The sequence below is a fragment of the Schistocerca serialis genome, chromosome 6 (assembly GCF_023864345.2).
Source record: "Schistocerca serialis cubense isolate TAMUIC-IGC-003099 chromosome 6, iqSchSeri2.2, whole genome shotgun sequence".
NCBI classification, from domain to species: domain Eukaryota; kingdom Metazoa; phylum Arthropoda; class Insecta; order Orthoptera; family Acrididae; genus Schistocerca; species Schistocerca serialis.
The window spans coordinates 482731652-482746280 of record NC_064643.1 but is presented as its reverse complement, the minus strand read 5'-3'; the positions used below and the strand labels follow the sequence as shown (position 1 = coordinate 482746280).

The 14629-nt window shown below is 47.2% G+C and overlaps 1 protein-coding gene across 1 annotated transcript in view; it reads right to left on the bottom strand.

Annotated features, from left to right (window-relative positions):
- The window catches only part of LOC126484944 (histone-lysine N-methyltransferase 2D-like), a 148045-nt gene that overhangs the window by 48134 nt on the left and 85282 nt on the right, over positions 1–14629 (bottom strand). The window contains exons 3-4 of the mRNA XM_050108544.1: positions 13425–14065; positions 2661–4290 (exon numbers count right to left, since the gene is read on the bottom strand). Of these exons, the coding sequence (XP_049964501.1) occupies positions 2661–4290; positions 13425–14065 (2271 nt within the window). The remainder of the gene's footprint in view (positions 1–2660; positions 4291–13424; positions 14066–14629) is intronic.

Here is a 14629-nt window from a genome sequence, read left to right as displayed (position 1 = left end):
AAGAACGTGGCCGACTGAAGAGAATCCTTCAACGTGACGGAAGTGCAATCCTTCCGCAAATTGCTGCAGCTTTCAATGCTGGACCATCAGCAAGTGTCATCGTGCGAACCATTCAACGAAACATCATCGATATGAGCTTACGTAGCCGAACTTTTTATTTAATGTTACCGCCGCGAGACTCTGCATTCTTACAGTATTCTAGAACTGGTACACTTGAGGACTGCACGACACAAACCTTTACGCCTCACCTGGGGCCGTCAACACCGTCATTAGACTGTTGATGAGTGGAAACACGTTGCCTGGTCGGACGAGTCTCGTTTCAAATTGTATCGAGCGGACTGACGTGTACGGGTATGGAGACAAACTCATGAACCCGTGAACCCTGCGTGTCAGCAGGGGACTACCAAGCTGGTAGAGGCCGTGTAATGGCGCGGGGCTTGTGCGGTTGGAGTCATATGGGACCCTTGATACGTCTGCATACGACTCTGACATGTGTCACGAACGTAAACATCCTGTCTGGCCACCTGCATCCATTCATGTCCATTGTGCATTCCGACGGACTTCAGCAACTCCGGCAGGACAATGCTACACCCCATACGTCCAGAATTGCTACAGAGTGGCTCCAGTAACACTCTTCTGAGTTTAAACACTTCCGCTGGCCAGCAAATTTCGCAGACATGAACATTATAAACCATATCTGGGATGCCCACCCATCGTACTCTTACGGATTTATGGACAGCCCTGACGGATTCATGGTGTCAGTTCTCTCCAGCACTACTTCAGACATTAGTCGAGTCCATACGACGTCGCGTTGCAGCACTTTTGCGTGCTCTCGGGGGCCCTACACGATATTAGGCAGGTGTACCAGTTTCTTTGGTTCTTCAGTGTATGACAGTGGTACTAGAACAGATCATAGCCTCAAATGTGTTCTACGAAACATTAGAGTTCAACGTAGACACCTTACACTTTCACATTTCCGCTATTGTAAGTATAGCCATGGTGACCAGGCAATAACCTGGCAGTACCGGAAATCGAACCCGGGTGCACCAGATGACAGTCTGCCGCGCTGAACACTTGGAGGAGGACGTTCCGTTTGGCTGAGTGTGGAGGAAACAAAGCACAATTCCTGACTCAAAGTTATTCGAATACTTTGTTTATTAATCGTAAAAAGTACTACTACCCCTATTTTTTCTGAGGTTCAAATCTCCTGTCGTCGTTTGTGGTGTTAGTGCATTAATATCAGTTCTTTAAAAATACTCCGCGTTCTGCGTAATATTTTTCTCAATATTTAGCCACACAAACACCGACACCTAGGTGTTATCGTCGGTAGATTTGTTTTTATTTTTATTTTTTATTTCTGAAGCTGCATTAATTTAAAGGATGGGTTGCACAGATTCCCTGTTGCTACCACTTAGTAATAAGTAATATTTACCTACATTGTTCATAAATGAGAGATTATAATTCATAAGAGATTTGTAGATATCATTTTGTTGTCAGACAGGTGGTGTTCAGTTACATGCTCCCTGGCCACCATTAATTACATGTCCTGACTTTCTTCAAACTGATGCTGAATTGTTACGGTCTGTGTAGCATGTAAGGTTGCGAGCTCGATTTGTGTAAAAGATAATTACTTTACTGGCGACCAAGAAGGCCACCGATAGAATACAAGAAGTGCTAAAAGAGGTGCTAAATGGAAGATATTTGAGGCGACCAACGAGGCGAAGAAAGAAGTGGCGTCTGTCATCCAAACAAGCAGTCAAAACACTTCTTATGGCTGATGCACCGGTACTGGATAATAGAGACGTACAGTGCCTGATACCACAGTGCACCCTTAGAGTTCTCATGTAAATACCAAACTTCTCACAAGATCACATGGAGATATGACAGGTAATCCTCTCTATTTAGGGTGCCATCGGCGATTTTTATTTCAATGACTTCTTTAATCATACAGCCCCGCAAGCCGTTAGTGCGAGGCACGAAGGATGTTTCATGAAATTTTATCTGGACACGGACAAGGGATAAAATTTGACGAAACATTCGTCGTGACTCGCACTAACGGCTTCCGGAATTGCAAAATTAAAGAACTCATTGAAATAAAATTCACCGATAAGACCCTAAGCAGAGAGGATGGCCAGCAGCTCACAACGGCGTGGGATCCAGCGATCGGGGCGTTGAAGAGGACGCATCGAACGCCGCAGAGTCAACGCGGGCACCAGTGACGTCACAGTCGGCAGCTAGTGTACATGAGGACCGAAGGTCGTGTAATTCTAATCACTTAACGCGGCTGGGAAGTCAAGGTCTTTTTATTCAGTATTACCGCCGCGAGATTCTGCATTCTCACAATACTCTAGAGCTGGCCGCAATAGTGTATTTTTTGCGATTTCTTTTACAGGTGCAGAGCATTTTCTCACAACCTTTCGAACAAATCCTTCCGCCTCCCAGATACAGATAATAAGTGAACGTCCTGTTTCATACCGCTTGTTAGTGTTACCTATAAAATATAATGTGGCATGTTCAAATTGTTCACCACAGATTTTGTAATCGGACATTATCAGGTTGTATCTCTTTGTTACAGACTTCATCTGACATTCATCCACATTTTTTAAGTGTGGTGAAGTTGAATGAGCATTCTTAAAAGTTATCTGGCAGACTGGACTAACCTTGTCGTAGTCGAGGATCGAGATGTCGGCGTTTGACAGAACACCAGACGACAGCAGCTGCTGGCGCAGGTCAGCTGGAACTTCGTCTGGCAGCGAAGCGAGCGCTGCCGCAGTCTTGTTGGTCTTGTCACCAGCTTTGCTGTCGCTGCTGCTGCTGCTGTCGGCTGCGCCAGTGGTGGGGCTGCTACTGCTGCCGGCTTGCCTGCTGTCACTGTTCCTGTTGTCACGTGGGCTCTGTTGCTGCAGAACTGGTTGCTGCTGAGGCTGTCTCTGCTGCTGTTGCAGGAAGTATTGTTGCTGCTGCAGCTGCTGCTGTTGTTGCTGTTGCTTTTGTTGTTGTTGCTGTTTTTGCTGTTGCAGCAGCTGTTGCTGTTGCAGGAAATATTGCTGCTGCTGCTGTTGATACTGCTGCTGCTGCTGTTGCTGTTGTTGTTGTTGTTGTTGTTGTTGCTGCTGCTGCTGCTGTCGCTGCTGCAGCTGTTGCTGTCTTTGTTGCTGCAGGAGTTGCTGCTGCTGTTGTAATAAAATCTGTTTTTGTCTCTCCTGTTGCTGCTGCTGCTGCTGCTGTAGCAAGAGCTGCTGTGGCTGTTGTTGCTGTCTTTGCTGTAACAACAAATTCTGTTGCTGATTCTGTTGGAATACAGCCTGCTGAGATATCTGCTGCTGTTGTTGTGTTTGAGGTTTCTGCGTCGCTCCAGGGCCTTCCTGGAGGTGCTCTTCATATCGTGTTACTGACTGGACGACGGTGGGCAGCTGTGATTGTGCAGGGGCTGACTGACCTTGCCCAGTAGGGTTTTGGAAAGAATTTTGTCCATTGGACTGGAAAGTGTTTAATGTTGGACGCGGCTGGGTTTGGAAATTGCTTTGAGCGAGATTGCTGCTTTGCAGTGTGTTCTGGAAGGGACCCGTTGGTTGCAGTCCACCCTGGCTGGGGAATGTTGATTGGAAATTGTTCTGTAATGGCTGAGATGGTCTGAATGATACCTGATTTGAGACAGGGTTTTGGAATGAGGTCGGCCTCTGGAAAGGATTTTGACTGAATGACACTTGTTGTTGCTGGAAACCAGTTGGCCTTGTCTGCGAGGCTTGTAAAGTATTCTGGCTTGGTACCTGTGATGCCTGTTGGAAACTGTTTGGTCTCTGGAATGAAGTCTGGAAGTTATTTTGCGAGAAGGTGGGTTGTGAGGACTGTAAAGGATTTGGCCTTTGGAAAGGAACTTGCTGCTGCTGTTGGAAGGAGGCGGAGTTCTGCTGGAATGCAGTGGGAGCAGATGCGGGACGTGACTGCTGGAAGGCGTTCTGGGTGGAGAGCTGCTGTCTTTGGAAAGCAGTGGCTCCGACAGCAGTCGGCGACTGGAAGGGGTTTGGCCTCTGAGTGGATCCCGTGAAGGTCTGCTGGAACTGGAAGCTTCCCTTTCCATTCTGCTGGAAGGTGTTGGGCTGCGGTGGCGCCAGACCAGGTCTCTGGAAGGAACTTTGAGCCTGTGCCGATGGCGGGAATGCGGGCCTCTGAGATTGCTGGAAGGTGCTGTGCTGCGGCCGGAAGCTCTGTGGCCGGAACTGCGGCCTCTGGCCCTGCGCAGTCGGCGGCTGCGGCTGCTCAAACGGCCGCGGCGTGCCGAATGGCGATCTGCAAACAGATCACACCGACGTCTAACCGTCATTGATGTGTTATTTCTAGAGTGTTTAAGAAATCTACGTAGCAAACACTTCGACCACATCTGCGTCTGTACATCACAAGTCCTCTTTTTTTTTATCAAATGATTTAATGTGGTTGAGAGAAAATTTATATTTTACTGCTCTACTGTGACATAGATCGCCACCTATATGAATGTGGGGCGTTAGGAATTCATTTCTACCGGGACTGTGCTCATCAGAATGACTCAGGCATCAGACGACGTACTCGTGTTAGTTCGCCTTCCCATGACATTTCACCATTAATTGTTATATTTATTAATTGTAGTTTATTCGCTTATTTAACGTGGTCAGAGTAGGGTCTTCAGATCCTCTCTTACGTCGCACTAGAGTTCTGCACGTGAAGTTTTTTTTGCTTCGTAATTTCTTAAGAGGTAACAATAATTTTAAAACGATAAATAGTACTAAAATGGTATTAATAAAATTGTTTGGAATGTAGCGAATGATAGTGTGAATAATAGTGCTAGGAACTGTTAACATTAATAGTAGGTCTAGTACAATAATAATAATAATTATTATTGTTATGTTAATAACAGTATTAGTGACAGCGACAGTAGCAGGTACAAAGTTTGCCTGTTACTGTTCAAAAGTGGTATTTAGATAGAGAGCGAGTTCTGAGGGAGATGGATTTAAGTATGTTATAGTAGCTAAAGAGCTTTGGGAAATGACGAAGATCTGGTTAGAAAGAAGTGGACGTAATTAGAATTATATATTAATACCTTCAGCTGCTAACGGGCGTTGATTATATCAGCGGGAACAGGTGAAAATGTGTGCCCTGACCCAGACTCGAACCCTGGATCTCATGCTTACATAGCAGACGCTATATCCAGCTGAGCCACTGTGGGCACAGAGGATAATGTGACTGCAGCGACTATCTCACGCACGCCTCCCGCGAGACCCACATTCGAACATGTCCGAAAGAACAGACACCATATCCTTAGTTGTAATGGGGTAAACAGGGTTCAGCAACGAAGTCAGACTTACTGTTGTCTTTGTAGATATCTCATTTAATGTCTTTTTAAGCTGGAGCTGTTATTCAGTTCTCTCATGTAATGAGAGAGTTCATTCCAGAATCGGATTCCTGTTACTGAAAAGGATCTCGAAAAAAATGACTAGGTGATGAAGTAGTGTAGAAAGGATTTTGCGCTGCTAGGAACGAGTGTTTCTTCTTTATTGTTGAGACAAGAGCGTTAAGGTGGAGGAGAGATACGAGGGAATGTCTACGTTGGAAGGACGATTGAGGAGACACCGTGTACGCAAGTCTCTGGCCTTTTCTGCACGCAGCCTGGGTAGCTGCTGATAAGATGGCGAAATATGATAACGAATTCTAACGTCACACGTATATCGCACACAGGCGTCACTCAATACCACACCTATATTTATTACCGAAAGTACGATCATATGAAGTACGAAGTGAAATCTGTGACTGGACTGAGGATGTAGGAAGGACGCAGATTATTATCTTGGATGACGAGTCATCAACTGATTGAGAAGTAAAGTAAGGTGTGTTCCAAGGAAATTTGTGTTGCGACTCATGGTGTTCATGCTGCACGTTAATGACCTTACAAACAAAGTAAAAACTAGCCTCAGCTTTTCCACAGAGGCGATTATCTATAACGTACTGCCTGAAAAATGTTGGAAAAATATTCAATCGGATATAGAGGATTTCAAAGTAGTACCAAGTTGGCAATTCGCTTTAAATATTCATAAATGTAAAATTGTGCAGTTAAAAGAAAAAAGAAAAAGCGTGGTATGCTATGTCTATAATATCAGTGAGACAAAATGGAAACGATAACCTCATAAAAATACATGGATGTTACGATGTGTAGGGCTATGAAATAGAACAATCACATAGGCTGAGTTGTAGGTAAAGCTGGTGAAAGACTTCGGTTCATTGGAAAAATACTAGGAAAATGCAATCAGTCTACAAAGGAGAATACTTGCAAAACATTCTAGAATATCGCTCGAATGTGTGGGAGCCATACCAAACAGGAAACATTGGATGTATGCACAGAAGTGCAGCACGAGTGGTCACCGATTTGTTTGATCCACTCGAGAGTGTCCCGCAGATGCCGAAGAAACTGAACTGGTAGGTGCTTGAAGACAGACACAAACTATCCCGTGAGAGCGTATTTACAAAGTTTCAAGAACCAGCTTTAAGTGGTGAAGCTGGAATTGTACTGCAGCCGCTGGTGTATCGCTATACTGCGGATAGCAAGGACAAGGTCAGATTCATCACAGCGCGCTCAGAGGCGTTTATACAATCATTCTCTCTGCGCTCCGAGTTTGTGACACTTGTGTGGGATGACTCTTATGCGGAGACGGAGTGCGTTGACATTTCTGCGGAAACGAAGACATTTCATTTAGTGTTTAATAAAAGAATTGTCCGTTGTAGGCTGCGTTATGTTTTATTAAAATCGTGCTGTTATCTAATTTCGGCCGTGAGCCATTTAAATGGCTCTGAGCACTACGCGACTTAACTTCTGAGGTCATCAGTCGCCCAGAACTTAGAACTAATTAAACTTAACTATCCTAAGAACATCACACACATCCATGCCCGAGGCAGGATTGGAACCTGCGACCGTAGCGGTCGCTCGATTCCAGACTGTAGCGCCTAGAACCGCACGACCACTCCGGCCGGCCGTGAGCCATTGTCAAGCACATTTGCTATATCATGTATTACATATCACGCTCATCACATTCTTATGCAACACATATAAAAGCAGAAGTCGTACTCCATCGCAACATATTCTAAGTGCTGGAGCATGTTTTAGCTGTCAGTCTGTAGCACTTAGAGTGTGTTACGATGGAGTACGACTTGTGCTTTTATGTCTGTGAGAGAAAAGAATGTGATGAGCTCGATATGCAACACATGACATAGAAAGATTTTAATGTAGCAGAATGCAGCCTACAACGAGCACTGTATTCTTTTATTAATTTACTTAGTTTAGTTTTTAGATTGTATATTCGTTGGCTCCGCTAATTCAGAACCATGTGTCACATTCCAAGCGAAACCAGCCGGAAACTTACGAAGACAAATGAATTACCATAAGAAAGTGATTGGTCGCAGTTTTTTCAACCTTCCAACATACAAGGTACGTCTGAAAAGATCGATTAATGGTCTCAGAAGATAAAGGAAACAAGAATTATAAACAAAATACCTTTACTGGACTTGAAAGTAATCACCATTAGCTACACCTCACTTTTGACAGCGGGTATAAAACTATTGGAATCTACTAGTATATGCTTATTGTGGAATTACATGACGCGCCCTCGTCACGAGATATGTCTGAGAAGCGTAAGCCATTCAGGGCTGATTTAAGGCGAGGAAACAAAAAGAGCCGGCCGCTGTGGACGAGCTGTTCTAGGCACTTCAGTCTGGAACCGCGCGACCGCTACGGTCGCAGGTTAGAATCCTGCCTCGGGCATGGATGTGTGTGATGTCCTTAGGTTAGTTGGGTTTAAGTAGTTCTAAATTCTAGGGGACTGATGACCTCAGATGTTTTAAGTCCCATAGTGCTCAGAGCCATTTGAACCATTTGAAACAAAAAGAAGACTACTGGCGCCAAATTCAGAGAATAAGGAGGGTGTTGAAGAACAGCCATCTTACATTGAGCGAGAAAGTAGAGCACGAAGACGTTGCGGATATCCAACAACGCGTGACCACGGTGCTTCGCGCGATTCCACAACAAGCTGACAGTTTCCAGCAGCTTCACAGCCGATGTTAGAAGCGTACTGTAGCTAGTGGCGATTACTTTGAAGGCCAGTAAAGGCTTTTTCTTTTTGTAAGTCTTTTTTTCCTTTATTTTCTGAGACCATTCGCTGAACTTTACAAGAGCACCTTGTATATGGTTCAAATGGCTCTGAGCACTATGGGACTCAACTGCTGTGGTCATCAGTCCCCTAGAACTTAGAACTACTTAAACCTAACTAACCTAAGGACATCACACACATCCACGCCCGAGGCAGGATTCGAACCTGCGACCGTAGCAGTGGCACGGTTCCGGACTGCGCGCCTAGAACCGCGAGACCACCGCGGCCGGCACCTTGTATACTAAAGCTAATTCCTAGTACACGTGCTGTAGACTGCAGCACGCTGTGCTACAGTGCTAGACGGGAAACAAATTTTACTGTGCCTTGAAAAGGCGCCTATAAGGACCAAGAGCCATAGACTACACAGAATGGTCACTTCCCACAGGTTTTCCATCCCCCGCAATCCGTCTACATCTACATCTATATGGATACTCTGCAGATCACATTTAAGTGCCTGCCAGAATGTTCATCGAACCATCTTCACAATAATTCTCTATTCCAATCACGTAGAGCACGCGGGAAGAACGAACAGCTATATCTTTCGGTGCGGTCTCTGATTTCCCTTATTTTATTATGATGATCGTTTCTCCCTATGTCAGTCAGCGTCAACAAAATATTTTCGTATTCGGAGGAGAAAGTTTGTGATTGAAATTTCGTGAGAAGATTCCGCCGCAACGAAAAACGCCTTTGTTTTAACGATGTCCACCCCAAATCCAGTATCGTTTCAGTGACACTCTTTCCCCAATTTCGCGATAATACAAAACGTGCTGCCCTTCTTTGAACTGTGTCGATGTACTCCGTCAGTCCTATCTGGTAAGGATACCACACCGCGCAGCAGTATTCTAAAAGAAGGCGGACAAGCGTACTGTAGGCAGTCTCTTTAGTAGATCTGTTACATTTTCTACGTGTTCTGCAAATAAAACGCAGTCTTCGGTTATCCTTCCCCACAACATTTTCTATGTGTGCCTTCCAATTCAAGATGTTCGTAATTGTAATTCCTATGTATTTAGTTGAATTTACGGCCCTTAGAACTGACTGATTTGTCGTGTAACTGAAGTTTAACGGATTTCTTTTTTTTCCACGCACGTCTGGATGGCCTCACACTTTTAGTTATTCAGGGTCAATTGCCAATTTTCGCACCATACAGATACCTTTTCTAAATCGTTTTGCAATTAGTTATGATCTTCTGATGACTTTCCTAGTCGATAAACGATAGCGTCGGGTGCAAACAACCTATGACGGCTGCTCAGATTGTCTCCTAAATCGTTTATATAGACGAAGAACAGCAAAGGGGCTATAACACTACCTCGGGGAACGCCAGAAATCACTTCTGTTTTACTCGATGACTTTGCGTCAATTACTACGAACTGTGACCTCTCTGTCAGGAAATCACGAATCCAGTCACATAACTGAGACGGTGTTCCATAGGCACGCAACTTCTGTACAAGCAGCTTGTGTGGTACAGTGTCGAAAGGCTTGTGGAAATGTAGAAACACGGAATGAATTTGAATTGTCAATAGCACTCAGCATTTCGAGTGAGAAGAGCTAGTTGTGTTTCACAAGAACGATGTTTTCTTACGTAAATGGAAAGGAAAGGAGCCCTAATGACGGAAACAATGGAAAGTAGATTCTGCCATTCTCTTCACAGTGGCTTACAGACTACAGATATACACTCATGCTCATAAATTAAGGATAATTGCAGAATGTGGTGCCACGCAACGTGGCACTACACAAAACTGGCGCTAACAGCATAGACACATAGGGAACACACACGACACACATCTGTAAGTCCACGGTATTGGTGATAAGTTGAGAAAACCATCCCTAAACACATGTTCCACAGAACGACACTGTTTCCTGAGCATGTACCCCGACATCAGTATAGGATATGATCACCATGCACACGTCCACTGGCCGCACATCGAGTTGGCATACTCTGGATCAGGTCGTCGAGCAGCTACTGGGGTATAGCCTCCCATTCTTGCGCCAGTGCCTGTCGGAGCTCCTGAAGTGTCCTACGGGTTTGTAGACGTGCAGCGATACGTTGCCATTAACCTGATATCTTCTGTTTCAAGGTTCTCCTCCACGATGGCAGCTCGATGGGGCCGTGCGTTATCATCCATCAGGAGGAACGTGGGACCCACTGCACCCCTGAAAAGCCGGACACACTGGTGCAAAATGACGTCCCAATACACCTGACCTGTTACAGTTCCTCTGTCAAAGACATGCAGGTGTGTACGTGCACCAATCATAATCCCACCCCACACCATCAAACCACGGCCTCCATACAGGTCCCTTTGAAGGACGTTAAGGGGTTGGTAACTGGTTCCTGGTTCACGCGAGATGAAAACCCGGCGAGAATCACTGTTCACACTATACCGGGACTAGTCCGTGAACATAACCTGGGACCACTCTTCCAATGATCATGTAATGTGTTCTTGACACGAGGCTTTACGGGCTCTCCTGTGACCAGAAGTCAGTGGAATGCACCTTGCAGGACTCAGGGCGAATAAACCACGTCTTTTCAGTCGTCTGTAGACTATGTGTCTGGAGACAACTGTTCGAGTGGCTGCGATAAGGTCCCGAGCAAGGCTACCTGCAGTACTCTGTGGCCGTCTGTGGGAACTGATGGTGAGATATGAGTCTTCTTGTGGTGTTGTACACTGTGGACTTCCCGTACTGTAGCGCCAGGGTGCGTTTCCTGTCTGCTGGAATCATTGCCATAACCTAGAGATTACACTTTGTGGCATACAGAGGGCCCGTGCTACGACCTGCTGTGTTTGACCAGCCTCCAGTCGCCCTAGTAATCTACTCCTCATAACGTAATAGACATGTGTTCTTTGAGCTATTTTTAACACACAGGCACCATTAGCACGTCTGAAAACGTCTGCACACTTACTCGCTACACTGTACTCTGACATGCACCAACACACCTCAGCGTATTTGGACTGCTGCCGGCGCCACCGTGCGACGACCGCAGGTCAAATGCACCGCATGCTCACACCGCGAGATGATTTAAACCCGCAAACCGCCCACCAGAGCGTTGTTTCATCATGTATAAGCATTATCCTTAATTCATGAGCATGAGTGTATATCAATGGGGAAAGTTCAAAATTTGTGCTGAACCAGCAGGATTCTCCTGATTACTAGGCAGATACGCTGACCTATATGCTATTCTTTTTTCTTTTTTTTTAGTGGAACCTTCCTGACACCCAAAGGGAAGAACAGCGGCAAACTGGGCAAGGACAAAATGTTTCCTCTCTGCTGGAATCGTTGCCATAATCTTGAGATCACACTTTGTGGCACATGGAGGGCCTGTGCTACGACCTACTGTATTTGACCAGCCTCCTTTCGTCCTAGTATTCTACCCCTTATAACGTCATCAATATGTGTTCTTTGAGACATTTTCAACACACAGTCACCATTAGCACGTCTAAAAAGTCTGCACACTTACTTCCTGCACACTGGACTCGCATTCGGGAGGACGATGGTTCAATCCCGCGTCCGGCCATCCTGATTTAGGTTTTCCGTGATTTCCCTAAATCGCTCCAGGCAACCTGTGAAAGGGCACGGCCGACTTCCTTCCCTAATCCAATGAGACCGATAACCTAGCTCTTTGGTCTCCTCCCGCAAACAACTCAACCCAAGTTACTCGCTGCGCCGTACTCTGCCATGCACCAACATACCTCTGCGTATGTGGACTGCTGCCAGCGCCACCGTACGACGACCGCAGGTCAAATGCACCGCATGGTCATACCCCGAAGTGATTTAAACCCGCAAACCGCCCACCAGAGCGTTGTTTCACCATGTATCAGCATTATCCTTAATTTATGAGCATGAGTGTAGATGTGCAGGGTGTCCGAAAAGACTTTCCCCGATTACATAAATTGATAACTCGGGCTAGAAGTAAGATACAAATATGAAACTTGTGTCGAATTGTTTACAACTATCAAAGTTTTTTTCTGCTTTAGGTTCGCATTACGTAAGTAGTGGATGAGGTGCAGTGCCCAAGAAGCCATGTTAACCAGTCAGGAGAAGGCACAGTGTGTCCTGTGGTTCCATGAGACACGATCACCAACCACAGTGCAGAGACACTTCCAGACAACATTTGGAAGGGATCCACCTGATGTCAAGAGCATTAAAGCCTGGTATGAGAAGTTCAAGAACACAGGATCGGTTGGTGACCTTCCGAGGTCTGGTCGACCAAGAACCTCAGCAGACAGGGTGGAAGCTGTAAGGCTGTCTTTTCTGCGAAGTCCGAAGAAATCGGTGAGCATGGCCTCACGTGAATTACAGATGCCAAAAAGCTCTCTCCATGACATTTTACACAAACGTTTATTGTTTCGTGCATACAAAGTGCAAATCGTTCAGGCCTTGTTGCCCATGGACAGTACACGTCGATATGACTTTGCGGTCGAATTGCTATCACGTATTGAGGACGATGATGGTTATCTCAGACGAATTGCCTTTTCCGACGAAGCGACCTTTTTTGTCAGTGGAGTAGTGAATCGCCACAATGTGCGCATTTGGGGTTCACAACCCCCTGGCGAGGTCATGGCGTGCACCAGAGGCAGTCCAAAGGTGAATGTTTGGTGCGCGCTATTGCACGATCGAATTATCGGGCCATTCTTCTTCGCTGAGGCTACCATCACATATGCAGTGTATCCGGATATGTTGCAACTGTATGCTGTTTCTCAGCTGCCTCAGTATCACCCCGATGTCTTGTTTCAGCAAGACGGTGCACCGCCTCATTGGGGTTTGGACGTCCGTGCCTTTCTCGTTATGGCCTTTCCTGGGCGATGGATTGGTCGTGATGGACCAACGGTTTGGCCTCCACGCTCTCCTGACATAACCCCATTATACTTCTTTTTCTGGGGTTATGCCAAGGACGAGGTCTACCGAACACGCGTAGCAGATCTTGAAACCCTGCGGCAACGGATAACCACAGTCGTTGAATCGATCTCTCCAGTGACGTTGGCTAATGTGTGGACGGAAACTGAATATCACCTAGATGTGCTACGTGCTACCAAGGGTGCTCATGCAGAATTTTACTGATGTGTGAAAAAAAAACTTTGATAGTTTGTAAACAATTAGACACCAGTTTCGTATTTGTATCTTACTTCTAGCCTGAGTTATCAATTTATGTAATCAGGGAAAGACTTTTCGGACACCCTGTAGATCATCAGTTCCAAAAGCTGGAACTTGGTTGAGAAACGCGGTGCAGGACGATCAGAGTTTGCACGTAGGCCGACTGACCTGGGGAACTGCTGCGGCGGCACCTGCTGCCGGTTGATCCTGGAGGAGGCCTGTGCGGTGGGGCCTACGCCGAGCCCCGTTCCGGTGCCGGACGGAGCCGCAGCGACGGCGGGTTCCGGAGCGGACTCCTCGCGGGCCGACTCGTCGGCGGCCGCCCCGAACGTGACCCTGAGGCCGGCGGAGCTGTGCGCTTGCTCGGAGTCGGGGCGGATGATGGCGCTCAGCGTGGTGGTGGCCGGCTGGGGGGGCGGCGTGGCCCCGGCGGAGTCGGGGGCGGACTCTTCGGCTCCCTGCGCCACGCGCAGCACCCGCGAGCCGTAGCGCCCGCCGCCGCCGTTGCCGTGGTGTCCGTGACCGTGACCTCCCTTCCCGAACGTGACCTTGAGGTTGCTAGAGGTGTGTATCAGCTCCGAGTCCGGCTTGACGATGGCGCGCAGCGTGGTGGAGGGCGGGGGTGGCGGGGGCGGCGGCGGCGGGTAGGGGGACGGCTGCACCCCGTAGCCGGCGCCCGCTGAAGGCCCCGGGTCGGCCTCGTTCTCCACGGCGGACTGCACCGGCTCCGGCGTCACCGCCGGCACTGGAGCGTCGTAGGCGATGCCGCCCGCCGGGTCCTTCTCGTACTTCACGTAGAACACGTGCACCTGCCGGCGGGAGGCGACGGGTTACACGCGGCACGTCTTGCAGCTCAAACATTTTCTTTCCTTTGTCGTTGTTTCATCCATGTCGCCCACATGGGCGGGTGGTGGGCTGTCAGCAGTTACACCACTGGCCATTAAAATTGCTACACCACGAAGATGACGTCCTACAGACGCGAAATTTAACCGACAGGAAGAAGATGCTGTGATATGCAAATGATTAGCTTTCAGAGCACTCACACGAAGTCGGCGCCGGTGGCGACACCTACAACGTGCTGACATGAGGAAAGTTTCCAACCGATTTCTCATACACAAACAGCAGTCCACCGGCGTTGCCTGGTGAAACGTTGTTGTGATGCCTCGTGTAAGGAGGAGAAATGTGTACCATCACGATTCCGATTTTGATAAAGGTCGGATTGTAGCCTATCGCGATTGCGGTTTATCGTATGGCGAAATAGCTGTTCGCGTTGGTCGAGATCCAATGACAGTTACCAGAATATGGAATCGGTAGGTTCAGGAGGGTAATATGGAACGCCGTGCTGGATCCCAACGGCCTCGTATCACTAGCAA